The sequence below is a fragment of the Gekko japonicus genome, unplaced genomic scaffold (genome assembly GCF_001447785.1).
Source record: "Gekko japonicus isolate JY-2015 unplaced genomic scaffold, Gekko_japonicus_V1.1 scaffold223, whole genome shotgun sequence".
Lineage (NCBI taxonomy): Eukaryota > Metazoa > Chordata > Lepidosauria > Squamata > Gekkonidae > Gekko > Gekko japonicus.
In genome coordinates, this window is record NW_015175977.1 from 613,855 (window position 1) to 637,360 (window position 23,506).

Genomic DNA, 23,506 nt, shown 5'->3' on the forward strand with positions numbered 1-23,506 from the left:
CTCAGCTGAATCCTCTCAGCTGAAAGCAAGTAAAAAAAAACACTCACCCCTCTAGCAGCTCTCTCTCCTGCTCCTGCTCAGAGCTCAGCTGGGTCTCCTCTGCCTCTGGCAAGGTGCTTCCTTAAATAGAGGCCTCCCCCAGCAGAGGTCAGGCAGCAGCTATTCAAATTCACCCAGGCACTCAATCACAGGCAAAACAATGCCCCTTCCACTTCCTCTCAATTACAGTCAATCCCAGTCAAACAATGCCCCTTCCTCTCTCAATCAGCCAGGACTTTGCAACCACTCTAAGTGCTTCCACACACTGCTAAACACAGTTTTCCCACACAATAGCCTCAGCTGAATCCTCTCAGCTGAAAGCAAGTAAAAAAAACCACTCACCCCTCTAGCAGCTCTCTCTCCTGCTCAGAGCTCAGCTGGGTCTCCTCTGCCTCTGGCAAGGTGCTTCCTTAAATAGAGGCCTCCCCCAGCAGAGGTCAGGCAGCAGCTATTCAAATTCACCCAGGCACTCAATCACAGGCAAAACAATGCCCCTTCCACTTCCTCTCAATTACAGTCAATCCCAGTCAAACAATGCCCCTTCCTCTCTCAATCAGCCAGGACTTTGCAAGCACTCTAAGTGCTTCCACACACTGCTAAACACAGTTTTCCCACACAATAGCCTCAGCTGAATCCTCTCAGCTGAAAGCAAGTAAAAAAAAAACCACTCACCCCTCTAGCAGCTCTCTCTCCTGCTCCTGCTCAGAGCTCAGCTGGGTCTCCTTATCTTGTACCATAGCCAGGTCTGAGCTAAGTGCCTCCTGTAGTGTTGGCTTGTAGTTCCACAGGGACCACTCATCCTGGCTTGCTCTTAAACCATTTTAACTTCCCAGTCCACTTGGCAATTGCAAATGTTTTGAAGACTGTAGTTGCATGAGTGTTGCAGATACCTATTGGATAGTGTCTGGGATTGCACTGATGATGAGCTACAGAACTTCCCTCCATGGCCTCTGTGATGGAATAGGCCCACTTCACTCTGCAGGCTCTATTCCACCTTGCCCTCTCTCCTAGGTAACCTGCCACCACCACCTGACCTTTGTAAGGAATTGCCCGCTGGGAGGGTCAGGACTCTCAGCTTCCCTTCCAAGTTCTGAGGCCTTGCCTCTGTGTCTCCTGTTGCCCAGCACCTGGTCACCATGGGGGGAAGTTTACTGCCTCATATGCCCTTGGAGGAATGGCCACTTGCCAACTGCTTGCCTCCCCCCTGGCACACCTTTTAAAAGTGCATGCCCAAGCTGGTGGTCTATGTAGTACAGAGGACCACTACCAGCATCAAAAATTATAAAGTATTTATTTAAAAGAAAAGATTGAGCAAGGAATTCAGAAGAAATAGGTAAAATGTGAATCCTCTGTCCCTCTCTCTATACATGCCCTATCAGATGTTAAAATATAGGACAGGCTCCTTAGCTCAGGAAATTGCAGATCTCTATAGAGTTACCATTACCTTGAGGCTTTTTCCAGCTCTCCAGGACAGCATATGGTTAAATGGCTGCCTCCTCCAGACCTCGGTTAAGAGTTCTGTCTGCTCTGAAGGACCCAGCACAAGAAAGATCCTTTCCTTGCTGCAAGGAATTTTTATCATCTCCCTTTCCCCTCCCACTGACCCAGTTAGGCCAGGTCAGAGAAGCTTTTCTTGAAGTTTCCAGAAATTTCCTTCCTAATGTCTCTTTAGTATTTAATTCCTGCAAATCTCAGTTCCCAGCTTGGGGGGGGGGACGGACCCTGACCATCCCCTTGTCTAGACCTATTAGCATTTGTATGAAGGTGGGCTGAGGTAATTCTGGAAAGCAACTGAACTGATTTCCTCCCTTCCTGCCTGTTCTCTGTCCCGGAGGAGGGATTTTAAAACTCAGAGTGAAGGTTTTGCTGATTTCAAACCTCCAAAGAAAAAATGCATTTCTTCACAGCCGTTTGCTAAGTTAATTCTTTTTAAATCTCTTAAATTACTTAACCATGGAGTACATGTATAGCCTTTATATATCTTTAAACAATAAGGGAAACAAACACAAGCAAGGATGGTTCTTCTTCCAATGGCAATGTTGCATCTTTTTGTGAAATTTCTAGGTTTAAACTGTTTGTTAAATATTAATTCTTTGAAGTCTGTTACCTTCATCAGTGCAGCAGTGCATACCTCCCTTGACTTTACAAAAGGAGAAAGAAAACATGAGCACCACTGTCTCCATGCAAAAAAAGATCCCTTCCCTCCGTGACAACTAGGGTACTGTAGTGGCGCTGCTGGGCTGGGAATACAATGAGTAAAGCACTAAGGAAATCATTATGTTAATAAATTACCTAGACAGGAGGACCTTATATGAGACTGATTGGCTTTATGAAAAGACTCCTGACATTTAAGAATAATATGTGACATTTTGAAATGGCCTTAATATATATCAGTATCAATATCAGAAAATAAAGTTCAGGTTCCTGACATCAGTTCATTTAAAATTGACTGGGTGCAGCTTAGCCACGTTCAGGAACCATGAGGATACACTTTATATTGTAGGGAACTGCTGGATAATTGTCAGGCATGTTCCAGTAAACACATTATCCAAAGTGTAGCCTGGTTTAGAATCAGGCCCCAAATCGTGTAGGCAGGGCCGGCCTGAGGTGTTTCTGCGCCCTAGGCAGGGCGCGGGTGCCAACCTCCCAGTGTGGCCTGGAGACCTCCCTTTTGCCGCTGCCACCTCTCCCCCCCCCCGCTGCCACCACGTGCACCCTCGGTGATCTGGCCCACTGGCAAGCACCAATCTGTCCCCTCGAGAACAGCAGGTGCTTGTTCTCGGCTCCCCAGGTGGGGGGGGCAGCACCGTGACTCGGAGTGAGGAGTCGTTCCACCCCCACCTGGGCTCCGCAGCCGCGTCTGCATTCAAACAGGCCATGTGACGCAGAAACTGGGCAGTGCTGGCTACTTCCCTCCCCTGACGGGCTTCTCCTCTCCAGCTGGGTGGGCAGCGGCAAAGCCACTGCCATTCCTCCCCTTCCCCCCGGCCACGCTGCTTTTTCTGGGCCACTCTCTGAACCCCAAACAGACTCAGCGGCGGCACCAATTTCAGTTGCGCTCTGCGGCCCCGGGCGGATTGGCCACCTCCTCCTCTGCATGCCTGCCCGGCGCTCACCATTGGTTGGCTGGCTCGGCCCAAAGTGGGTGCCTGGGAAGCTTCGCTCCTCCCGCCTGGCCCCCTCGCGGCCGCGTGTGGCTGTTGCTAGTCCTCCTTGGCCGAGCGTGGAGGCATTGGGGGGAGGCTTTTTTTGAATGCAAACAAATGCGAATCTGAGCAGGCTGCCCGACGGGCGAGTGGGTGAGGCCGGGTCCTGTTTGGTGCCCCTAAGTGCCGGTCCACACTCTAGGCGAATGCCTAATTTGCCAAGCGGGTGAGCTGGCCCTGCGTGTAGGTGGTTAAAGGTCAGAAGCAGCACTTTGAATTGGACTCAAAAACCAGCTGGAAGACACAGAGGAAAATGCTACAATACACATCATGATCAGAAAAACAGTTCCCAGTTTGTCATGAACCCAAGCCTGGGTCTCTCTTGGTCACCACTCCTTTTGCAAGTGAGCAGCACCCAGCCCTGTGAGTCCTTGAGGTTAAATGCACATAAATAAAGCAGACCTTTTTAAAATGTATAAAGGTTTGTTGAATAGACTTTTAAAAAGACAAAATATTACTATGCGGCACAATCTCCACTGCTTAGTAGTGAGGAAAATAACAAAGCTAGATTTCTATCTAATACATTCAATACCTGGTATTAGATGGCACACCTTAGAATACAAGAGTTCAAGCTAGAGGCTTAAGCATTCTCTATGCAGTGTCCATTGCAATGTAGCATAATATAGCAAGAGCATGGCAAAATAATAAAGTTAGCATGGCTTCCCTCTGGCCTATGGCCTAATTATAGTCTTTTGCCATCTGGCACCAGGTGGTTTCCCAAACCCAATCAGGGAGCTCGTTTGATGGAACTCTCCAAAAGATGACATCCACTCCTGCTTCCCCCTCCCATCCAGTTGCACAGCTGAACACAGGTTCTCATGATTAACCAATTAGCACATTCTTGAGTCTGGCCTTGAACGAGATAAGGATACAGTTAGCAGGAAGGCCCAGTTATGAACACCTGCAAGCCAGAGCAGGCCAGCTAATAATTACATTAACCCTTGAGAATCGCACAGTTAATAGTCTGGGTGCCATATTTGGTACCAGTTGTAGTTTTCTCAGCACTTTGCAAAGGCTGATGTGCATCTAAATGAGTATATGCTCAATTTATGAAAGTGTCTTTTTTTCCCCTTCCTGCTTTTCTGTTACAGCTGTCAGACTTCAGAGAAGTGGTCTCTCAAATGTTGGGCCTCAATATTGCTACTGTTGCTCTTCCTGACTACGAAATAATTACTCGCTTAGAGGGACTGATCCATTCTCATCAGCATCACTTTGTTCCCTGTGTGTGCCTCAAAGACATGGCTGTGAGGCATGATGGATCATTGCAATTTCCCCACTAAATACTTGAAGACACTGGAAACCCTCTCCTCAGCTCCTTTTCTCTTTGCCAGTATAACTGGTGGTTTAAAGAATGTGATGCAGAGCAATTTAACTAAGATCGATAGTGCCTTCAATAAGACAGCTTAAAAGAAGTGCCAAATATGACTTTTACTTAAGTGAAACATCCTAATAAACAATATATTGTAAGAATTGAAAAAATTATGAGCTGGGCACCCAGATTAATGAGAATTTTTTGTGTTAATTTTTTTTGTGTGTTAAATGCCATGTAGTAACACAAATAGCACACTCAGGCGCTGTTGTCATTATGATTAACCATGTTTGTTGAACTAACCATGGTTTCTGTAGAGCCAATTGAAACTAAACAGAGTCTACCTGGAAATCCTGGTTGTCAGCTGACAGTGAGTGATTAACTGGCTGGTTTGTAATTTTGGACTCTCGGGATTTTTGTATACTGTTTTGCAGTTATTGTACATGTTATAAGTTATACTTGACCTTAATAAACATTAAAAAATGGACTACTGCAAGGTTTTGTGGGTTTTTGGTCACTCTCCAGTCATGACTCTGTGCCCAGAGGGTGGTGCTATTGACCAAATTGGGATTAAGCCAAGTTTCTTTCATTCAGACATAATGACTAACCAGAGTTATTACAAGCCAGGATTCAGAAGATGATGTGTAACTCTAGTTTAAGATCTCTGTTCATGGACCTTTTACCAAATTGGAGTCACCCAGCATTCAGACTGTAATAAAATATAAACCACAGTTCAGCATGTTGTCTGAGTGACACCATGATCTCCAAGTAGAGAATATTATTACCAAGCTATACAGGATTTTTTTTATTTCAAAGACTTCCTTTTGTTTCATGTGGAGGTCTCATAGAAAAATAAGGTATGCATACACATAATCTACAATTAGTTTTTATGACTTACTCTGTTTTGCCATTTTATATATAATGTCTTTGGGGATCAGCACTCAGCAGTAGATTTTTACTCCTCTTAACCTATCCTCACAACAACCATGTGAGGTAGGTTAGTCTGAGTGTGTGTGACTGGCCCAAGGTCACCCAGTGAGCTTCCACAGCAGAATGGGATTTTAATTTGGGACTCCCAGATCTTAGTCTGAAACCACCTTTGTGGCATGCTTGCTGTTGGACAGTAGCAAGCAGCCTGGCCTGGGTGGGTCAAGTAAGTTGCATGGTAGTAATTGCCTTGTGGTTGCTGCCAGGCCTGGCCCCAATTAGTTCTTTCTCAAAGGCCAGAACAGCCCCAGAAAGGGCTCTGCCCCACTTCCCGTGCCTTGTGCTGACAGAAACCAAGGTTTATAGGCTAGCAATATTGTTGGGGTTGTTTAGCAACATCCATTGAGGTCATTTATTTCTTAAACCTATAGATACTGCTTCTATTAGTTGGGGGGGGGGTTAACCCTGCAGTATTTTTCTGTTTTATTTCAGATTTTTCTGGAAACCAGGGGTGTTTTTCGGGTCTGTAGACAGATCCGGTTTATCTGTTCATCGCTCCAGTCTCTGGAGAGAAGTATCCACAGATCAGGCCATGCTGGTAAATATATTGATTTAAGTGGGGACCCACAATACTCATGAGGTGGAGAAATCCCTGTCCCCATCACTGCTGACTCCCTATACCTTATGGCTTGGGGGGGCAGGAGACTCAGGGAAATCCCATATTCCACCGGGCCCCCCAGCACAAAGCCTGGTGTGGCTCCAGGCTTTACTGTCTGTTAATCAGCCCAGCATCCTCTGCTGCTGCCGGCCCTGGCACAGCTGGCAGTCTCCTTCCCCGCTAGTGCGACTGCCAACATCCTTCTCTGCTGCAGAGTGCAGCATGGCTGCCAGCATCCTCCACCAACATGACCAGCCCTGGTGTGGCTGCCAGTGCCTTCTCTTGCTACAGCTGGGCTGCTGTGGCTGCCTCTGCACCCTCCACTGCTGTGGCTGAGTGTCGTTGGATGCTGAGGCCAGGCCTCGTATGGCTGCTGGCATTTGCTGCTGGGTTGGTCTGGAGTGGCTCCATTGTGATTGGATGAAAGCATTTCCTGCACTTGTGTTGATAACGCATATGGATTTGGGGAGCATTTCACCACCCTGTGTATTTTTTAATTTTTTTTTCAAATTTTTCTGAAAAATTGGGGAGTGTCCCACATTCGAAGAAAGATCTGTTTAGGCTCTGTGTGGCCCCAATCTGTGGATTTAACTATCCATAGATGGGGGCCACAGGTGGCTAATAGTATATAGGTAAAGATTTCAGCTTCAGTTTGGAATGAACTCCGCTTTATTAACAGTTTTGTATAAAGCTTGTCCCAAGGGAAATGATGAGGGTCAAAGTGTGGTGCTGGGAGAATCTTTTTCAGCCCCAGAACCTTCACTGTGGGGTCTATGAGGGACCTGCTCTTTTGCCTATTGCCTCAAACATTTAGTATACGGGTGCTCCACCCTGTTGAGCTGGTGGGTACTTTTGAAGAGCCATTAAAAATCTATGTAAGTTCTAGACTGGCTCTGCTTTGCAGAACAAGCAAGTAAGGTAAGTAAATATCCTTCAAAGATGTTGGTAAGGAGGTTTATTTTACCTATATGTAAATCTGGCCCTGGGTTTTACTGTATAATTCTGCAGTTTTCCCCCCCACTTGGTTTTGACTTCATACTCTTCCATATTAGTCCAGGGGTGACAGAACCTTGCTTCCTAATAAGAGTCTCCATGGACAATCTGTTCAGTGCAATCATGGCAGAGTTGTTATACAGTTCTCACATATGATCCAGATGTCTTTTCTCAAGGATATTTATTGTGATGGTGAGCCCTGTGGGTATTCTGGAAAAACATTGCAAGTTGTATGAAATATGACTTTTAGTTAATGCAATTAGATGTTCATCTAAAGTTTACAATTTAAAAAAAATTACAAAGTGCTGGTCATCCATTTTTTGTACCTTTGCTGGAATGCCGGGAGCAAGTTTACTTCTTACTGAGAAACTCAGTAAAATATTGCCTGTTCATTTCTGTCTTACACCTCTGAATGTTAAAAAGTTATAGGGCTGCTCTAAAAAAAGAGAGAGAGCTGAAATTCAGAGAAATATCCTTGATGGAGCCAGGCTTTCATAGTCCCACACTCCTAGTCACATCCCTTATCTTAAGAGAAGATCCCCTGTGTCCTGCAGATATTTTAAAGCAAATTAAAAACGTTAGTTTTGGCTTGATATAGGAAACTTACATTGCCATTCTAAACAGATTTACACCCTTTTAAGCCCACTGATTTCACTGGTTACTGCTAATATTGCTATCACAGATTAGGTGTCAGTACACTAGCTTTGCAAAACAAAGGTTAAAATTAGTCTGCAAGTAGACACGTTAATCAGTTCTAAAAAAGGATACAGAGGAATCACCATTTGTATTTCATCCTTTTTGTATTCAAACAGGGCACATTTCAGCTGTCTTTAATGAAAACACTTTATTGAAAAGAAAAGGGAAGGTGGCCGCGGCTCAAGGGGGAAGCTTGCAGAAATTGAGATTGTGCAAGGGTACATTTGGATCCAGTTTATTGTTTATGAACAAACAGAACAATGGCTTGGATCCTTAACAGTGGAGTGCCATCAGTGGAAGGCAACTTTCTCCCCACCACCACCCGCAACCTGCTGTGCTCCCCAAATTGTGCTCCTGTAGAACAGTGGACCCAAAGGAACAGTGTGGGTTGGAAGCAAAGCCAGTTCCAGGTTCCTTTGGGGGGGGGGGCTGGGTACAGAGTTCCTAAGTGCTCCCTACCTTCCTCTCTTCTCACTCCTCAAGCCCTCTTCTCACACCCTCCATCTTTCCTGTTAAGTCGCTCTCTTAACAAAGCAGTCGGAGAGTGATTCAGCAAGAACACAACTTTATTCTTCAACTCGAACACAACTCCAACACGGATCAACATCTGATAGCCAGAACAGCCTTTACATTGCAGCTGTCCTGCTTTTAAACATTCCCGGCTAATGTAGCCACACCCACTGTACAAATACCAACCAATAAGGTTGTTCACATAAGGACCAATCACGGATGTTCCCGCTCAGGGAGCTTGCTTGAAAGTGATTGGTTAGGTGCTTCCTGGGCTAGTAACACGATTGGATGGATTTGGATCCTAGCCCAGGACGAAGCTTTACGTTATACTTCAATTAGATGTTTCACAACATATCATGCATTCAAGGCAGCTTTGAATACACTACATTTCCCACCCATCCTTCCACGTGTCTTTGTGTCTTTCCCCTGCCCACTTGTTAGCCTTCCCACCACCAATGCTCACAGCCACCTGCACTGCCTGTAGCCCCCTTCCCCAATGGCACTAGTAATGAGAGCACCTGGGAGCATGGGTGATGGAGCACTAGCAAATGAGTGGGTGGGGTTACAGAAGCCCAGGGGCCTGGCAGCTGCCCCAGCTCAGGGTATGCTGATACCAGCCCTGGTTGCAAGTTGGGAATCTGCAGCAGAAGGTTGAATCAGCAAAAATGTCCATTCCCATCTTTGCAGACAGAAAAGCTGTTCCATCAGAGACTCTGCTGCTGTGCTGTTGGAATGGAACCTTAGGATAAAAGCCAATGACTACAACAAGCTGGGGCCTGAAAGAAACCGCAAGGTGGAATTAGTTCGGAAATTCTCCCCACACAGACTCCAAAATCTTCCCTTCCATGGAGTTGAGTAGGCTGATTTATCGTCCCACCTTATTTCATTCTGACTTTCAACTGCCTTCAGCATTCTTGGTTTTCTGTGGCATAGGCAGTCCCCATCAGGTTGTTTTTTAGAATTTCCTTCTCTCTTATTTTGTTAATTTTACAGTCCTACTTTCTGCTTATCTGGGGTTACCAAGTAAAAATCCCAACCTTGTCTGTTGGTGGCACTATTGTGCTACTTTTATGAACATAATGGAAGCAAGCCATTATTATTAGGAAGAACAAGATGGTTACCCCGAAAGAATATCAGGAACAGTGTTCCCTGTAAGCTGAGTTAGGGTGAGCTAGCTCACAGTTTTTTAACCTCCAGTTCACACAGTTTTGTCTCCGCTCAGGAAGGATGGCTCCAAAGCAAACTAATGTATGCAGTAGCCAAATTGCTTGCTCACAACTTTAATGGCTGTAGCTCACAAAGTAGAATTTTTGCTCACAAGATTCCACAGTTTAGAGGGAGCATTAATCAGGAGGGGAACAATTTGGGGAACCCTGCCTCCTAATCTGCTAGTTCAGGGTTTTATGGAACATATTTGGTTCTCATGAGAAGGAAAGGGAGGTCCCCTTTTTTGTTGATTTGATCAGTCATATTTCCCTGTATAAAACAGGGTTGCACTTATCTGTAACTCTTGGTCATCTAGTAGTCTTCTGTGCAGGCACACAGTGTGTGTGTGCAGGCCAGTGGTGGGAAAGATGTCCAAAGCTTTCTGTTGCTCAAGGAGCACCCCTCCTCCCTCTGGCACTTTCCTGCCAAAGTGATCACATGACCAGGGGTATTACTCCCTCAATTCTATTCATGCCATCAGCAAAGACCCCAAGAAACTAAGGTTCCAGAGAGTTCACAGCATGGAAGGATGGAGGGATGTGTGCCTGCTCAGAAGACCACTTGATGAACAACAGTTACAGGTAAGTGCAACCCTGGGCAGTCCCAAATTGGAAGAGTAGCAAGCTCACTGAGTGAAGGAGGTGGGTATAAAGCTCTCAAAAGAAGAGATTGTGGAGGTCACCTTTCCAACAATTGTTTACTGTCCCATGTTGACATTTACCCAGAAAGCTCTCTACAAGTGTCCCAACTGAAATATATGCAGGAACATGGCAAAAATAAACAGCACTTTGTTGGAGAAAGCCATGATATGTAATATGCCATTGAACAGCCATGCACTCAAGACAGAGTGTGATATCCTGTACTAACCCACAAAAATGGGTTGTGTGAGGATGTTAACCAGTCCTTGAAGCCTGAGGGACCAATACAGAGTAGTGTTGGGTTCCTAGCAGACCATAACCCAAGAAAAAGTCACATGCAAGGAATGTAAGGCGTGCACAGATAGTTGGCATCAGAAACAAGGGAAGGATAGGATTGTGAGTCATGAAGACTGAGAGACAATCCCTGGCAAGGAAACCTGGCCAGGTTATCAAGCATCTTAATCTTGTGAAACTTCATGAATGGAGAAGGCATAGGTTAGAACCCACAAAACAACAGCATTATAAATGAAGCACTAGGGAAGTGCAAAAAATCTACAAGGTTATACCTCTGTTTGTAATATCTTTAGACACTAAATAAGAAAAGAAAGTTTAGAGAGTCTGAGTCCCAACCAGTGGCCAAAACATAAACAACAGCACAAGAAGCAGGCTCCAAACCCTGTTACAGCCTCAGTAGAGACTCTTTTCCACTTAGAAATATAAGATCTGGTAGTGGACAAATGGCACTTTCCATTCAGAAAAATCTGAGGCTACTGCTACAATGCAGGAAAGAAGCTAATCAGAACTACCAAAGTTGTCAGCAGGAGTGAGAATAAGCAGATCCACGCCATAATAAAGAAAGCAGTGACACAGGCATGATGTGCCCAAAGAAAGGCTGGACAGCATTCACCATAAATGAACCAAAAACCCAATTCTTTTTTGGTTGTGAAGGACTTTTTGCACTGTCTCTTGCCTCAGGCTCTTGTCAGACCAACCTGGTTTCCTTCTTTGATCGTATGACGAGCTTACTGGATCGTGGGAATTCTGCTGATGTGATTTACCTGGATTTCCCATGATATTCCCATGATATTCTGATGGGCAAACTGGAAGACTGTGGACTGAACTTATAGGACACTTTGGTGGATAGGGAACTGGTTAGAGGACCGCACCCAAAGAGTGGTGGTCAATGGCATTTCATCAGATTGGAGGGAGGTGTCCAGCGGGGTGCTGCAGGGCTCAGTTTTAGGCCCAGTACTTTTCAACATTTTTATCAATGATCTGGATGAAGGGGTAGAAGGGCTACTCATTAAATTTGCTGATGATACCAAATTGGGAGGAGTAGCAAACACCCAAGAAGATAGAGTTAAAATCCAACAAGTCCTGAATACTCTGGAGAAGTGGGCAGATGCAAACAGGATGCAATTCAACCAGAGGTCATTTCGGGGGGGGAACGCGGAGGAACGCAGTTCCCCCGGATGAGGTATGGGGGCGGGGCACATGACAAAGCCCCGCCCCCCGCTTCCGGCCGCCCCGCTTCCGGCCCTCATTCAGCCAGGAGGAGGCAGGAGAAGAGGGAGGGTAAGTTGCTTCCTCCCTGCCTCTCCCCACTTCTGCCTGCCTGGGGCCAGGGAGGGCCTTCGCAGGGCTTCCTTGCACTCCCACCGACCTTGCAGGTCCACCGCCGGGCCCCTCATGGGGCTCGGCAGTGGAGCTGCAAGGCCGGCGGTGGCGGCCGGGACCGTTGGGGGCGGGGTGTGTGACCTTATGACACATTTCCGGTGATGTCAGGTGGTGTGGCCTTATGACACACTTCCGGTGATGTCAGGGGGTGTGGCATATGCTAATGAGTTATGCTAATGAGTTCCCCTAGCTCTTTTTCTACGAAATGACCCCTGAATTCAACAAAGATAAATGCACAGTATTACATCTGGGCCACAAAAATGTCAAGCGAAAATACTGGATGGGGGATACGTTTCTGGGGAGTAGTGTATGCAAAAGAGATCTTAGGGTAAGAGTGGACTGTAAACTAAATATGAGCAGTCAGTGTGATGCGGTCGCAAAAAAGGCAAGTTCAGTCTTGGGTTGTATTAAAACGGCCATAGCATCGAAATCGCAGGAGGTCATAGCCCTTCTATATACTGCCTTGGTCAGGCCACACCTTGAGTGCTGTGTGCAGTTCTGGAGGCCTCACTTCAAAAAGGATGTGGGCAAAATCGAGAGGGTGCAGAAGAGAGCGACGAGGATGATCTGGGGTCTGGAGACTGAGCCCTACAGGGAAAGGCTAAGGGTCCTGGGAATGTTTAGTTTGGGAAGAGAAGATTGAGGGGGGACATGATTGCTCTCTTTAAATATTTGAAAGGCTGTCATTTGGAGGAGGGCAAGGAGCTGTTCCAGTTGGCAGCAGAGGACAGGATCTGAAACAATGGGTTTAAATTACATGCAGAAAGGTATCGGCTGGATATTAGGAAAAACTTTTTCACGGTCAGAGTAGTTCAAAGGTGGAATCAGCTGCCTAGAGAGGTGGTTAGCTCCCCTTCACTGACAGCTTTCAAGAAGAGGCTGGACAAATATTTGTCAGAGATGCTTTAGGCTGGTCCTGCATTGGGCAGGGGGTTGGATCAGATGGTCTGTATAGCCCCTTCCAACTCTGATTCTATACCACTGCCGTCCACCAACATCAGGTATTGAATTTGCCCCGGGACACCCTTGATAAAATTAAAGTGACTGTGCTTATAGAGGGTGTGCCTTGCAGGATGGAACTAGACAGGGGGTCCTCCATCTCCATCATCTCAGAAGAGACTCTCTGGAGGCTCTGTCCACAGGGGGGTCCCCACTTTAGACCCACTGGCTTCACCCTCTGGGACTTTCAAAAGAACAAGGTGGCCATTAAGGGGTGGGGCAAATTTCACGTGAAATACAGGCAGTTTGAGGGAATTTTGGACTTGGTGGTGGTGGAAAGGTGGCTCACCAGCTTGCTTGGACTGTCAAGGTTTGCACCCTTGGGGCTCTCTGTGGACACTGACGGCATCCATCTGGCCCCCGACAAGGTTTGCGCCATCACAAATGTACCCGCCCCCACATCCAAGGCTGAGTTGCAAGCTTTCTTGGAGCTTCTGAACTTTTACCACTCCTTTCTGCCCCATAAAGCTGTACTCGCGGAGCCACTCAACCACCTGCTTGACAAAAAGGCCCCGTGGGTGTGGTGCCAGTGGCAGGCAGCTGCTTTCTGGGCCTGAAGGAGCTACTTGCCTCGAACGACATCCTCACCCACTTTGACGAGATGCTGCCAGTCATCTTGGCATGTGACGCTTCTCCCTATGGTGTTGGTGCAGTCCTGGGCCATTGGCTGCCGGACAGGAGAGAGGTGCCGGTGGCCTACTACTCCAGGACCCTGTTATCAGCCGAGCGGAGCTACCCCCAGATAGACAAAGAGGCCCTTGCAATCGTGGCAGGAGTGAAAAAGTTCCACAATTACCTTTATGGCTGCCCCTTCACCATTGCAACCAATCACAAGCCCCTGCTTGGTCTCCTCGCCCTTAACTGCAAGACACCACAGATGCTGTCACCCAGGGTCCTGCACTGGTCCATATTTCTGGGGGCTTACCAATATGCCCTGCAATACTGGCTGGGAAAGTTAATGGGACACGCAGACACTCTTAGCCGCCTCCCACTCAGCACCGTCGACCTGGCTCTGGCTCCTGTGCACCAAATCTTGATGATGGAGGACCTGCCAGACCGCTCACTGCACGCCGCAGACATTTCCCACACACGTTTTGGACTGGGTGGGGAGGGGATGGCCCACGAATTGGGTGGGTTCAGAATTCAAAGTGTTTGCGTCCCACTGGGATGAGCTTTCAGTGTACAAGGGGTGCCTCTTATGGGGAGCCTGGTAGTGGTTCCCCCACCGCTATGTAAATGGGTTTTGGTAGCCCTACATGAGACCCACCTGGGAATCGTGAGGATGAAAGCACTCGCCAGGATCTATGTGTGGTGGCCAGGAATGGACAGCAAGATCAAGGCCTGGGTACAGCATTGCCAGGCCTGCCAGGAGACGTGCCCCAAACCTCTGAGGGCCCCCCTTTACCAGTGGGAGTCTACCCACATGACATGGGCATGGGTACATTTGGACTTTGCCGGCCCATTCCAGGGGCAGTTGTTCTTTCTTCTGGTAGACTCCTACACCAAGTGACTGGATGTTGTGCCAGTTGCCTCTCCCTCATCCCATGCAGCCATTCAGTCCCCGAGACAGATTTTTAGTACACATGGTCTATCGGACATGGTCGTGACCAATAACAGCACCACCTTCACCTCAGGAGAGTTCAAGGAGTTCCTGGACCAGAACCTCATCAGGCATGTGTGGTCTGCTCCCTTCCACTTGGTTACCAATGGACAAGCCGAACAGATGGTGCGGACGACCAAGGATGCGCTGAAGTGGCTCACCCAAGGGGACTGGGGCCGATGGCTGGCTGTCTTGTTTGGCCATCAGGTGACCCCGAGTGCAACCACTGGCCACAGCCTCATGGAACTCTTAATGGGCTGGACGTGGCTGTACTGCCTGCACCCAGACTGAGCCCTGGAGTTGTGCCAAACTCCAGTGAGCTAGGAGACCCCAGAGGGTTCTTTCTGGGTGATGGTGTCTTTGCGCGGAACTATTCCAGTGGCCATGCATGGATCCTGGCCAGGGTTACCCGAGTCGCCGGACCCCTATCGTATGAGGTATCGATGGATGGGGGCCATCTTCTTCACAGACACATTGACCAGCTCCACTGCCAAATGCTGCCCATGGAGCCTGACTTGTCTTCCACCAAGCCTGACTTGTCTTCCACCAAGGAGGAGGAGGATGGTCTTGAACCATCGCCGCCACTGGCATTGGCCAAGAATGGCCCCCCCAACAACAGCACGCAGCCAGATTGCTGGGGAGAGGAAGGCCCTGCACAGGCCACTACGGACCTCCCGAACTCTGTTCCCAACTCTCAGGACTCCAGTGTGATTCCTGCTTCACCAAGCCCAGCTTCAGTGGCGTCTCCACCCCCACAGGAGCCCAGGCATTCTCAAAGGGAATGTCGCAAGCCAGAGTACCCTGAAGACTATGTCTGTTAAGGTGCTTTGGAACTTAGGGGGGAGGGGTTTTATGTATTGGGACTGAATCATTCCAGGTAGGACACACCAGAGACTGGCTGAGCTTGGAGCATAAGAACAATAGCCTACCAAGACTCTGGAAGTAACCAAGTAGTAATGTTATGTAAATAGCCTATCATTGGGAGTGGGGTGTGTTTGGGTGTGGCAACTGCATGCTATTTAACAGAGCTGAGGCTCTGAGGTCTTGTCTTGTTCTTACTGAATCACTAATAAAGTAGAGCTGATCACTAGCCGTTCTCCCATGGAACCCACTATTTAAGAAAAGCTTTGAGTGTATTTTGGCTTTCCAAAAAATCCCATCCAAAAATCCTGAGAAAATCCCAGATATGTTTGGGGATTGTGGGTAGATCTGAAAACAGCAGAGAGGCAGGAGCAGATTGCCCCCGCCTCTCTGCTGTTCATCAGGCAGGTTTATGCAGTCCCTTTAAAGTTTAAAGGAGACTTTAAAGTTTAAAGGGACTGCAGAAGTCAGTCCAAGGATCAGCTGGGGCAGTGGGGAGCTGAGAGTTCCCCACTGGTGCTGCTCTGCACTGCCTTTTCCTGCTTCCTGGTTTTAATTGGGCAGCAGGAGAGGGCAGCCCAGCCAGGATTGGGTGTGCCCATGGGGAGCTGATCACTCCCTGCAGGCAAAGCTCTGTGCTGCCTTCTCCTGCCACCCAACTGGGCTGGTATTTTTTTACTGGTGTTTTTCGATTCAGGTCTATTGGATCCAAAAAATATTGGGATTTCTGAAAAATCCTGGATCTGAATACCATATTGATCCAAAAGACCCAAACCGAAAAATACCAGGATTGTCATATTTTGCGATATGACAGTTGTACAGCTGTTTGCAAGCCCTATAAAGTTCTGATGCAGGAATTAAGTAACAGTTGCAAAGTCAACTCATTATGCTTTCTTAAGATTATTTTGCTGAGCTTTAAAAAAAAACACCAAACTTTAAAAGCCAAGGTTCATCTTAGAAAAAAACACAGATTCTCAGATTCCAGTGGGAACTGAATGACAGTGTCCAACTTTCAGATATGCTGTACAACCCAAAGTATGTTTACTCAGAGTAAATCATACTGATTTCAGTGGTACTCACTTCCAAGGGTGTGTGTATAGGACCATGGCCTTGGTCTTTAAATCCTTAAAACACAATCCAACAGACATAGGTGTTGGTACGTAGGTGGGAAAATTAAGTCATTGGATGATGACTAAATATGAATTTCTGTCTAAATAATCCATTGCCAGAAGTAGCTTGAAAATGTTTTGCATTGATACATTGCTATAGTTTTTAAAATCACATGTTGATCAATTGTTAATATTCCCAATCTTTCCTTTACTTGCAGAACAGTACTAGCATATGTGCTTATTTAGCCAAAGCAAATAAAAAATAAGTTTGACATGAACAAAGTTCAGAAGGGCTATTGAACTCTGTAGCATAATTAACCTACAAGAAAGTATAACTTTACAATGTTCAAATTTGGGCGGGGGGGGGGGGGGGGAGAATTGCACTACAGATAATAAAATGTAAACAAATAATGTTTACATGAAAATTAGTACTATTTAAACCCTTTGAATTCTTATTTCTCAGTTCCATACAGCAGTTTTAATTCAGATTGTGTATTTAGAGTATCAGTGCCAAAACACAAATCCTTTTCATACAATCAAAGAATTGGCTTGTCTGTGCACTTGTGTGTTTAAAGAATGGATACAAAAAATTGCAAGGACTACACTCCAAAAATATTTGTGGCACTATGACATATATGCTATTGTTTAATAATAATAAATGGATAAAAATACTTTACAGATGCCAAATAAATTTTAATTTGGTTGGTTTTGGACTAAATTCTCTGGTAATGACTATTGAGTTGAAAGAAATGTCACTAATATCAATTTACACTGGAAACTGTGTTTTAATGTCTGTTTTTAAACAAATGTTCTGATACTAAGTAAAATAAATCTTGTGAACATAAATTCATGTTTATTGCAGTCTGTGATTGCCTTTCACTGAAACATTTTATAGTAAGTCATGTATTGGCTTACATCTGTAATATTACTGTAATATTATCATACTAGGAAAAAGGCTCGTTGTGGAAATAAATACAACAATCTCTAGAAAGAGGCCCTGGGCGGGTGCCCCGGTCTTCGACACTCAGTGTCAGTTTGCTGTGGCAACCTCAGCAGGGTATAATGACACTGAGTCCACCATTTTCTCCAGAGGAACTGATCTCTGCTACCTAAAGAACAGTTGTAATTTTGAGTGATCTCCAGCCCTCCCCTTGAGATTGGCAACAATGGTTCCCCAGAAGGGAATGGTTGGTTTGGAGGGTGGAGTCTATGGCTTTGTACCTGTCCGAGGTCCCATGCCTCCTGAAAACTCACCCTCTCCAGGCTCCATCCCTCACATTTCCAGGAGTTTCCCACCTAGAGTTGGCAACTCGATCTCCTTCCTAGCCAATCATCAACCTACCTTAATTTCCCCCTCATTCTTCAGCTTTCCACCCCCCCACAACATATTAATCCCCCCAATCTGAAGCCCGGACTGCTACGTCACATTGGCTGTCATACGGGGGCCACCTCAGCAGCATATAAGGATACAGAGCCCACCATTTTCTCCAGGGGAACTGATCTCTGCCATCTGGAAAGCGGTTGTAATTCTGAGTGATCTCCAGCCCTCACCCGGAGATTGGACACATTTTACCTCAGAACAGCAAACTGTTTAGAATGTTAGAGGCAAAAGCCAATCAAGTCGCATATGCAAACGACCTCTGTGTTCCGAGGCAAAAGCCAGTGAGGCTGCATATGCAAATAACCTCTGTGTTCTGACTGGCTATGGGGGGGGGGCAGCAAACTGTTTAGAATGTTGGAGGCAAGACTCAAGTAATGCAGCCAGTGGATAGGGACAGATTCTGAGTGACACACCAGGGCGCCAACTAATTCCGGAGCGTGTGGAATGTTCTAGAGAAGTGCCACCACAATTTGGCTTTTATATATAAGGGAGATGCTGTGCACATTTAGCTAATAAAAACGACCAAAACAGAAAAAGTTGTACATAGGAGTTGCACACAAAAAGGGGGGGTTAGATTCAGATATATTGACCCCCCACCCATTCCAATACCAGTGTGGTTTTTTGATTCGGGTTTTCTCAGAAATCCTGAATTTTTTCAGCTCCATTATACCTTATGGGACCATTATAGTCAATGTGGAATATATCTGGGGGTATCCAGGATCTGGGGGGCTGTTTTCTGTGGTAGAGGCACCACATTTTCCGTGTAGCTTCTGGTGCCTCTCCTCAAAAGACCCCCCCAAGTTTAAAAAAGACTGAACCAGGGGGTCAGTTCTATGGGCCCCCAAAGGAAGTGCCTCCATCCCCCATTGTTTCCAATGGCAGGGAAAAAACAGCAAAAGAACAAGGACTGATGTCAAACCAGAGATTCTCTGCAGTAGAAACTGAAGGTGTGTGGAGGATTTTTCCAAGCCCCACAGAATCAGTACATGTACAGAGTGCCCAGCAGAACCAGTGCTGCTATTTATTATATGAATTTATTTATTATTTCCACTTACTATACCGCACATATCCCTAGGGGTCTCTGGGCGGTTTACAGGATAGTTCTAGGAACTATAGTACCCTATCTAAGGCCACATACTGTAGGGGATGGGGGTTCCCTACCGGCACCCTGTCCGCTGCGTCTTCTCTCCGGCTCGGCTTCCTCCCTCTCGGCGGCTTTTCCCCCCGGCATCTTTGTCCCACTGGTCGGCAGCTCCTTCCTCTCGGCAGCTTCCTGGCATCTTTGCCCCACTGGTCGGCTGCTTTTCTTGGCGGGGCCGCCTTCGTGCCTGCTCAGCCTCGGCTCTGTCCTGACCGGCTCCGCCGTGCTCGCAGTACACGTCATCGTGCGCCGTGGCCGGACTCCACCGCAGTCTTCCGCCACCAGGGATCACTCTTTCGATGTTTCTCCGCACCTCCGCACCATGCCATCCCAGGCTCCACCGCCGCCGCTGCCACCGCCGCCATTGATGTTTTCGCCGCACGCTACTGCGACCACCTCACACCTCGTTAGGGAGGCAGGTGCCCCCCACCCTACTAAGGGTGGGTACCCATTTGCCTACTCGCATTTGATTTTGATCCCCAGGCTTTTGGGGATTATCCAGGATTGGCTGTGTTCAATTGCCAAAAATACACCCCCTCTATATCCAGCTGAAAGAATACCTGATAAATACCAATAACAGTATTCAAACGTCTTCACCCAAAGACTGATTAACACATGGAATTCACTGCCACAGGAGGTAGTGGTGACTACAAGCATGGACGGCTTCAAAAGGGAATTAGATAAACCAGCTGAGCTCTGAGCAGGAGCAGGAGACAGAGCTCCTAGAGGGGTGAGTGTTTTTTTTTACTTGCTTTCATCTGAGGGGATTCAGCTGAGGATATTGTGTGGGAGGACTGTGTTTGGGAGTGTGTGAAAGCGATTAGAGTTGTTGCAGAGTCCTGGCTGCTTGAGAGAGGGAGAGGAAGGGGCATTGTTTGACTGTGATTGACTGTAATTCAGTATTTAAGAAAGCACCTTGCCAAAGGCACGAGCCTCTGGCTCTTAGCCTAGGGACTTTTAGACTAGGGGCTCTGTAAGAAGCCCAAGAAGAGCCAGAAAGCCAAGGCCCTAGGCTCTTTGTCTTCCCCGTAAGGTAAGTTGACTTTGACAAGAAAAACCTCATAAATACAAAGGGTTTTAAAAGGGGGATTATAATTACTTATTTTAAAAGAATTATGAAGCCAGAATGCCAGCAGGGGGTTGGGGGCTATCCAGTGTTTTGCATGGAGTGTCACATGTATGACTATCTGCCCTCTGGACAGAAGTCTTGGGTGTGTGCTCGGTGCAAGGAGCTCCTGGTTCTCAGGGAACGTGTGTGCTCCCTTGAGGCCAAGGTGGCTGACCTGGAGAAGCAGAGACAGTCAGTTAGGCACACAGAAAAGACTCTCGGGGACTTGTTAGCTACGTCCCACTCTGGATCTGGCAGCCCCGCTGCTGTCAGGGAGCATGAGGGTCTAGGGGAAACAGGGCACCATGCTGAGGATAAGGGGAATGTGCCCTCAGAAGGGACCTCTTCCCCAGCTGGTGAGCGGCTCTCCTTTTGCACCAAGGAACCATCCCTGAGCAGGGTGGGAGGGGGGCTCTTGGTAGTGGGTGATTCGATCCTTAGGCAGGTAGACAGCTGGGTGGCGAACCCGCGTACTGACCGTATGGTGACTTGCCTGCCTGGTGCGATACAAAAAGAGCCCTGAATTGCGTGTTTTAGATAGGCTGGTAGATAGTGCTGGGGAGGAGCCAGTGGTCGTGGTGCATGTTGGCACCAACGATGTGGGGCTCACTTTTCATGTTGGCTACATGGCTGCAAGAATGGCTTGCTGTTAATCCTTATAAAAAACTGTCAATCTCTCTTGAGTACCCTTGAGGACCCCTGGGGCCTCTGACCCCAGTTTGGGAAATGCTGAGCTAGACCAAGTAAAAGTGGGGGGGGGGAGGAAAGCGTCCTCCTCCTGCCACGCATCCTCCTCCTGCAGCCGGGCTGCAGAGCTCCTCCCAGCCGCGGCGCTCCTCCCAGCTGCTGGCCAGCCAGGAGAGGCCCAGAAAGGTGGCAGCGGCCAGGCCGGAGAAGGGGCCCCTCCCTCCCTCCTCCCCCCCGCCACAGCCGGGCAGGAGAGGATGAGAAAGGCAGCGGCGGCGGCTGGGCCAGAGAAGGCCCCCCCCCAGTGGCCGAGAAAGAAGGCTGGGTGGGGGCGGGAGGAGGAAAGCGCCTCTCCCTGCCCACGCTGCCACCACGTGTCCTCCTCCTGCAGCCGGGAAGATGGCCAGGCGCCCTAACGGCTGGCTCACGCTCTAGCGGGCAAGCAGGCCCTGCGACCAGGACATTCCTATCAGCAATCTGGCAGCTGCATTCTGGGCAACTTGCAGTTTTCAAAGCATCTTCTGGGAGAACCGGGTTTGATTCCCCACTCCTCCACTTGCACCTGGCTGGATGACCTTGGGCAAGCCATAGTTCTGATAAGAGCTGTTCTTGAAAAAGAGCCATTTCTGTCAAGAGCTCTCTCAGCCCCACCTACCTCACAGGGTGTCTGTTGTGGGGAGGGGAAGGGAAAGGAGTTTGTAAGCCGCTCTGAGACACCTTTCGGTAGTGAAGGGCGGGGTATGAATCCAATCTGTTCTCTTCTCTCCTTCTTAAATTGAGAGGTCTCCAGGAAAGCAAGGCTGTTCACTTTGGGAAGGTAGGGCCCAGCTGCAAAACTCACAGCTGGTGGTGATTTCTTCCTGCACTCTCCATGCCACTGCTGCTGCAGACATAGGTGCCGCTGCTGCTGCCGCTCCTCCTCCTGGCTGCCGCTGTTTCTCCTGCTACTGCTGTTTCTCCCAGCTGCACTCACTGCTAGTCTATCTCTGGGGCTGGTAAACTTGCTTTAGGTGTGGAACTTGAGCCAGTGTAAATGGCTTGTTTTTCTTAGTGAACATCAGGCACAGGAAGAATTTCAGTGCTACTAATGGTCAGGCAGCCATTTTCAAATTTTTCCTTGAAGTATTTTTTGGTATGCAGTGGAATAATTCAAATGTGTTGCCAACCCAAATTACAGTCACAAAAGGCTCTGACATTATTGCCGAAAGATGACAGCATAGTAGTGGAAAATCATGAAAACTGTCAGATTTCCTTGGCCGCTTTAAAGGTCAGAGGATGATTCCTGGAAAAAGGAGTGCTTTATATACCGACCTTCAAGGAATATCAGATATGTATCTTATGTTTCTGCTGGCAGTATGCCTGTCACTTCTCACCAAGGAAGAAGGGACAGGCACCAAGCAACCCATGTGTGCCTGGAGTGCAGCTCCACTCTTCAAACGTAGTATGCAACAGTAATGGTTTTGAAGGGCTGTGTGAAGGTTACCTTTTTTACCTCCTTCCATCCTGCAGACATTCATCCGTCTTGCCATTTTTGCAGGGTGCCTGAGAACACAGATGAGTCTATCACAAGGCTTGTAAGGAAATCCGAGAGGAAGTCTGACCCTCTAGTCAGAGGCTCTCCAGCATGAAGTATAAGCATACCCAAGCTTCAGACAATTTGCATAATCTTGTTAGGTTGCCATTGGGTAGGTGGGAGACTGTGCGTGGGGCACTAGGTAAAACAGTGGATTTGGACATGGGCAATTGAGTTTAAGTCCCTGCTGAGCTATGAAGCTGAATGGGTGACTTGGAACAAGTCACTCTCACAGACTAATCTATCCCACTAGTTGATGTGAGATGAAACGTGGGACTACCACATACACCACTGTGAAATGCTTGGAGGAAAAAGGAGCAGGTTTAGTTAACTTAAACCATGTTAAACCATGCTCTACACTCCTTGGAAGATTCCAAATATATAAGTGGAATTACCAATGCACAAGGGGAAACCTGCAAGGACTTGCAGGAGGCATCTCATTTCCCTCTCCCCTATTATTTCCTTTTTCCTGAAAGCCCCCATAGACTATCCCCTTTTCCTTCTTCCTTGCCATGGAGGAAATGGCTGCTTTAGAGGGTGGAGTCTATGGCATTATACCCTTCTGAAGTCCCCCCCAAACTACCCTCCCCAAGCTCCACCCCCCAAATCTCCAGGTGTTTCCTAACCTAGAGTTGGTAACACTATATCCTTTCTACCCAACAGCCAACCTACCTTTATCTGCCCCTCTGTCTTAAGCTTTCCCAGTCTCCCCTGGCAGCCTCTACCTAGGAAAACTGTGACCCAGTTTTGTGGTGCTGGCCCCTGGGCCAGGCCCATTTGCATGGCAGGGAACCTTCAAGGACATACGGGGTGGCACCTCACTTCCCCTCTATCCCCTTCCCCACACTATTTCTTCTTTCCCTCCCCCTGGCAACCCCCATATCCTCTCCCCCCTTCCCTGACTGATTCTCTCCTGCCCAGCCACTCACCAACCTACCTTTTATCAATTTCCCATCTTCAGCTTTATTTATTTATTTATTTAATGTTTATCACATCTTTCTCCACAGTGGGGACCAAAGCAGTCTACATTATTCTCCTCTCCTCCTTTTTTAACCACACAACAACCCTGTGAGTTAGGTTAGGCTGAATTTATGTGACTGGTCCAAAATGACCCAGTGAGCAAGATGGGGATTTAAGGAGCTGGTTGCTAAAAGCATCACATTTTAAAAATCTGTTTGGAGCAGGAAT

The 23,506-nt window shown here is 47.6% G+C and overlaps 1 protein-coding gene across 1 annotated transcript in view; it reads left to right on the forward strand.

Moving 5' to 3' along the window:
• Nucleotides 1–4,552, forward strand: part of CCDC170 (coiled-coil domain containing 170) — a 94,373-nt gene extending 89,821 nt beyond the window's left edge. Inside the window, exon 14 of the mRNA XM_015426160.1 lies at nucleotides 4,337–4,552. Coding sequence (XP_015281646.1) covers nucleotides 4,337–4,525 — 189 coding nt within the window. The 3' untranslated portion in view covers nucleotides 4,526–4,552. The remainder of the gene's footprint in view (nucleotides 1–4,336) is intronic.
• The last annotated feature ends 18,954 nt before the right edge of the window (nucleotides 4,553–23,506 follow it).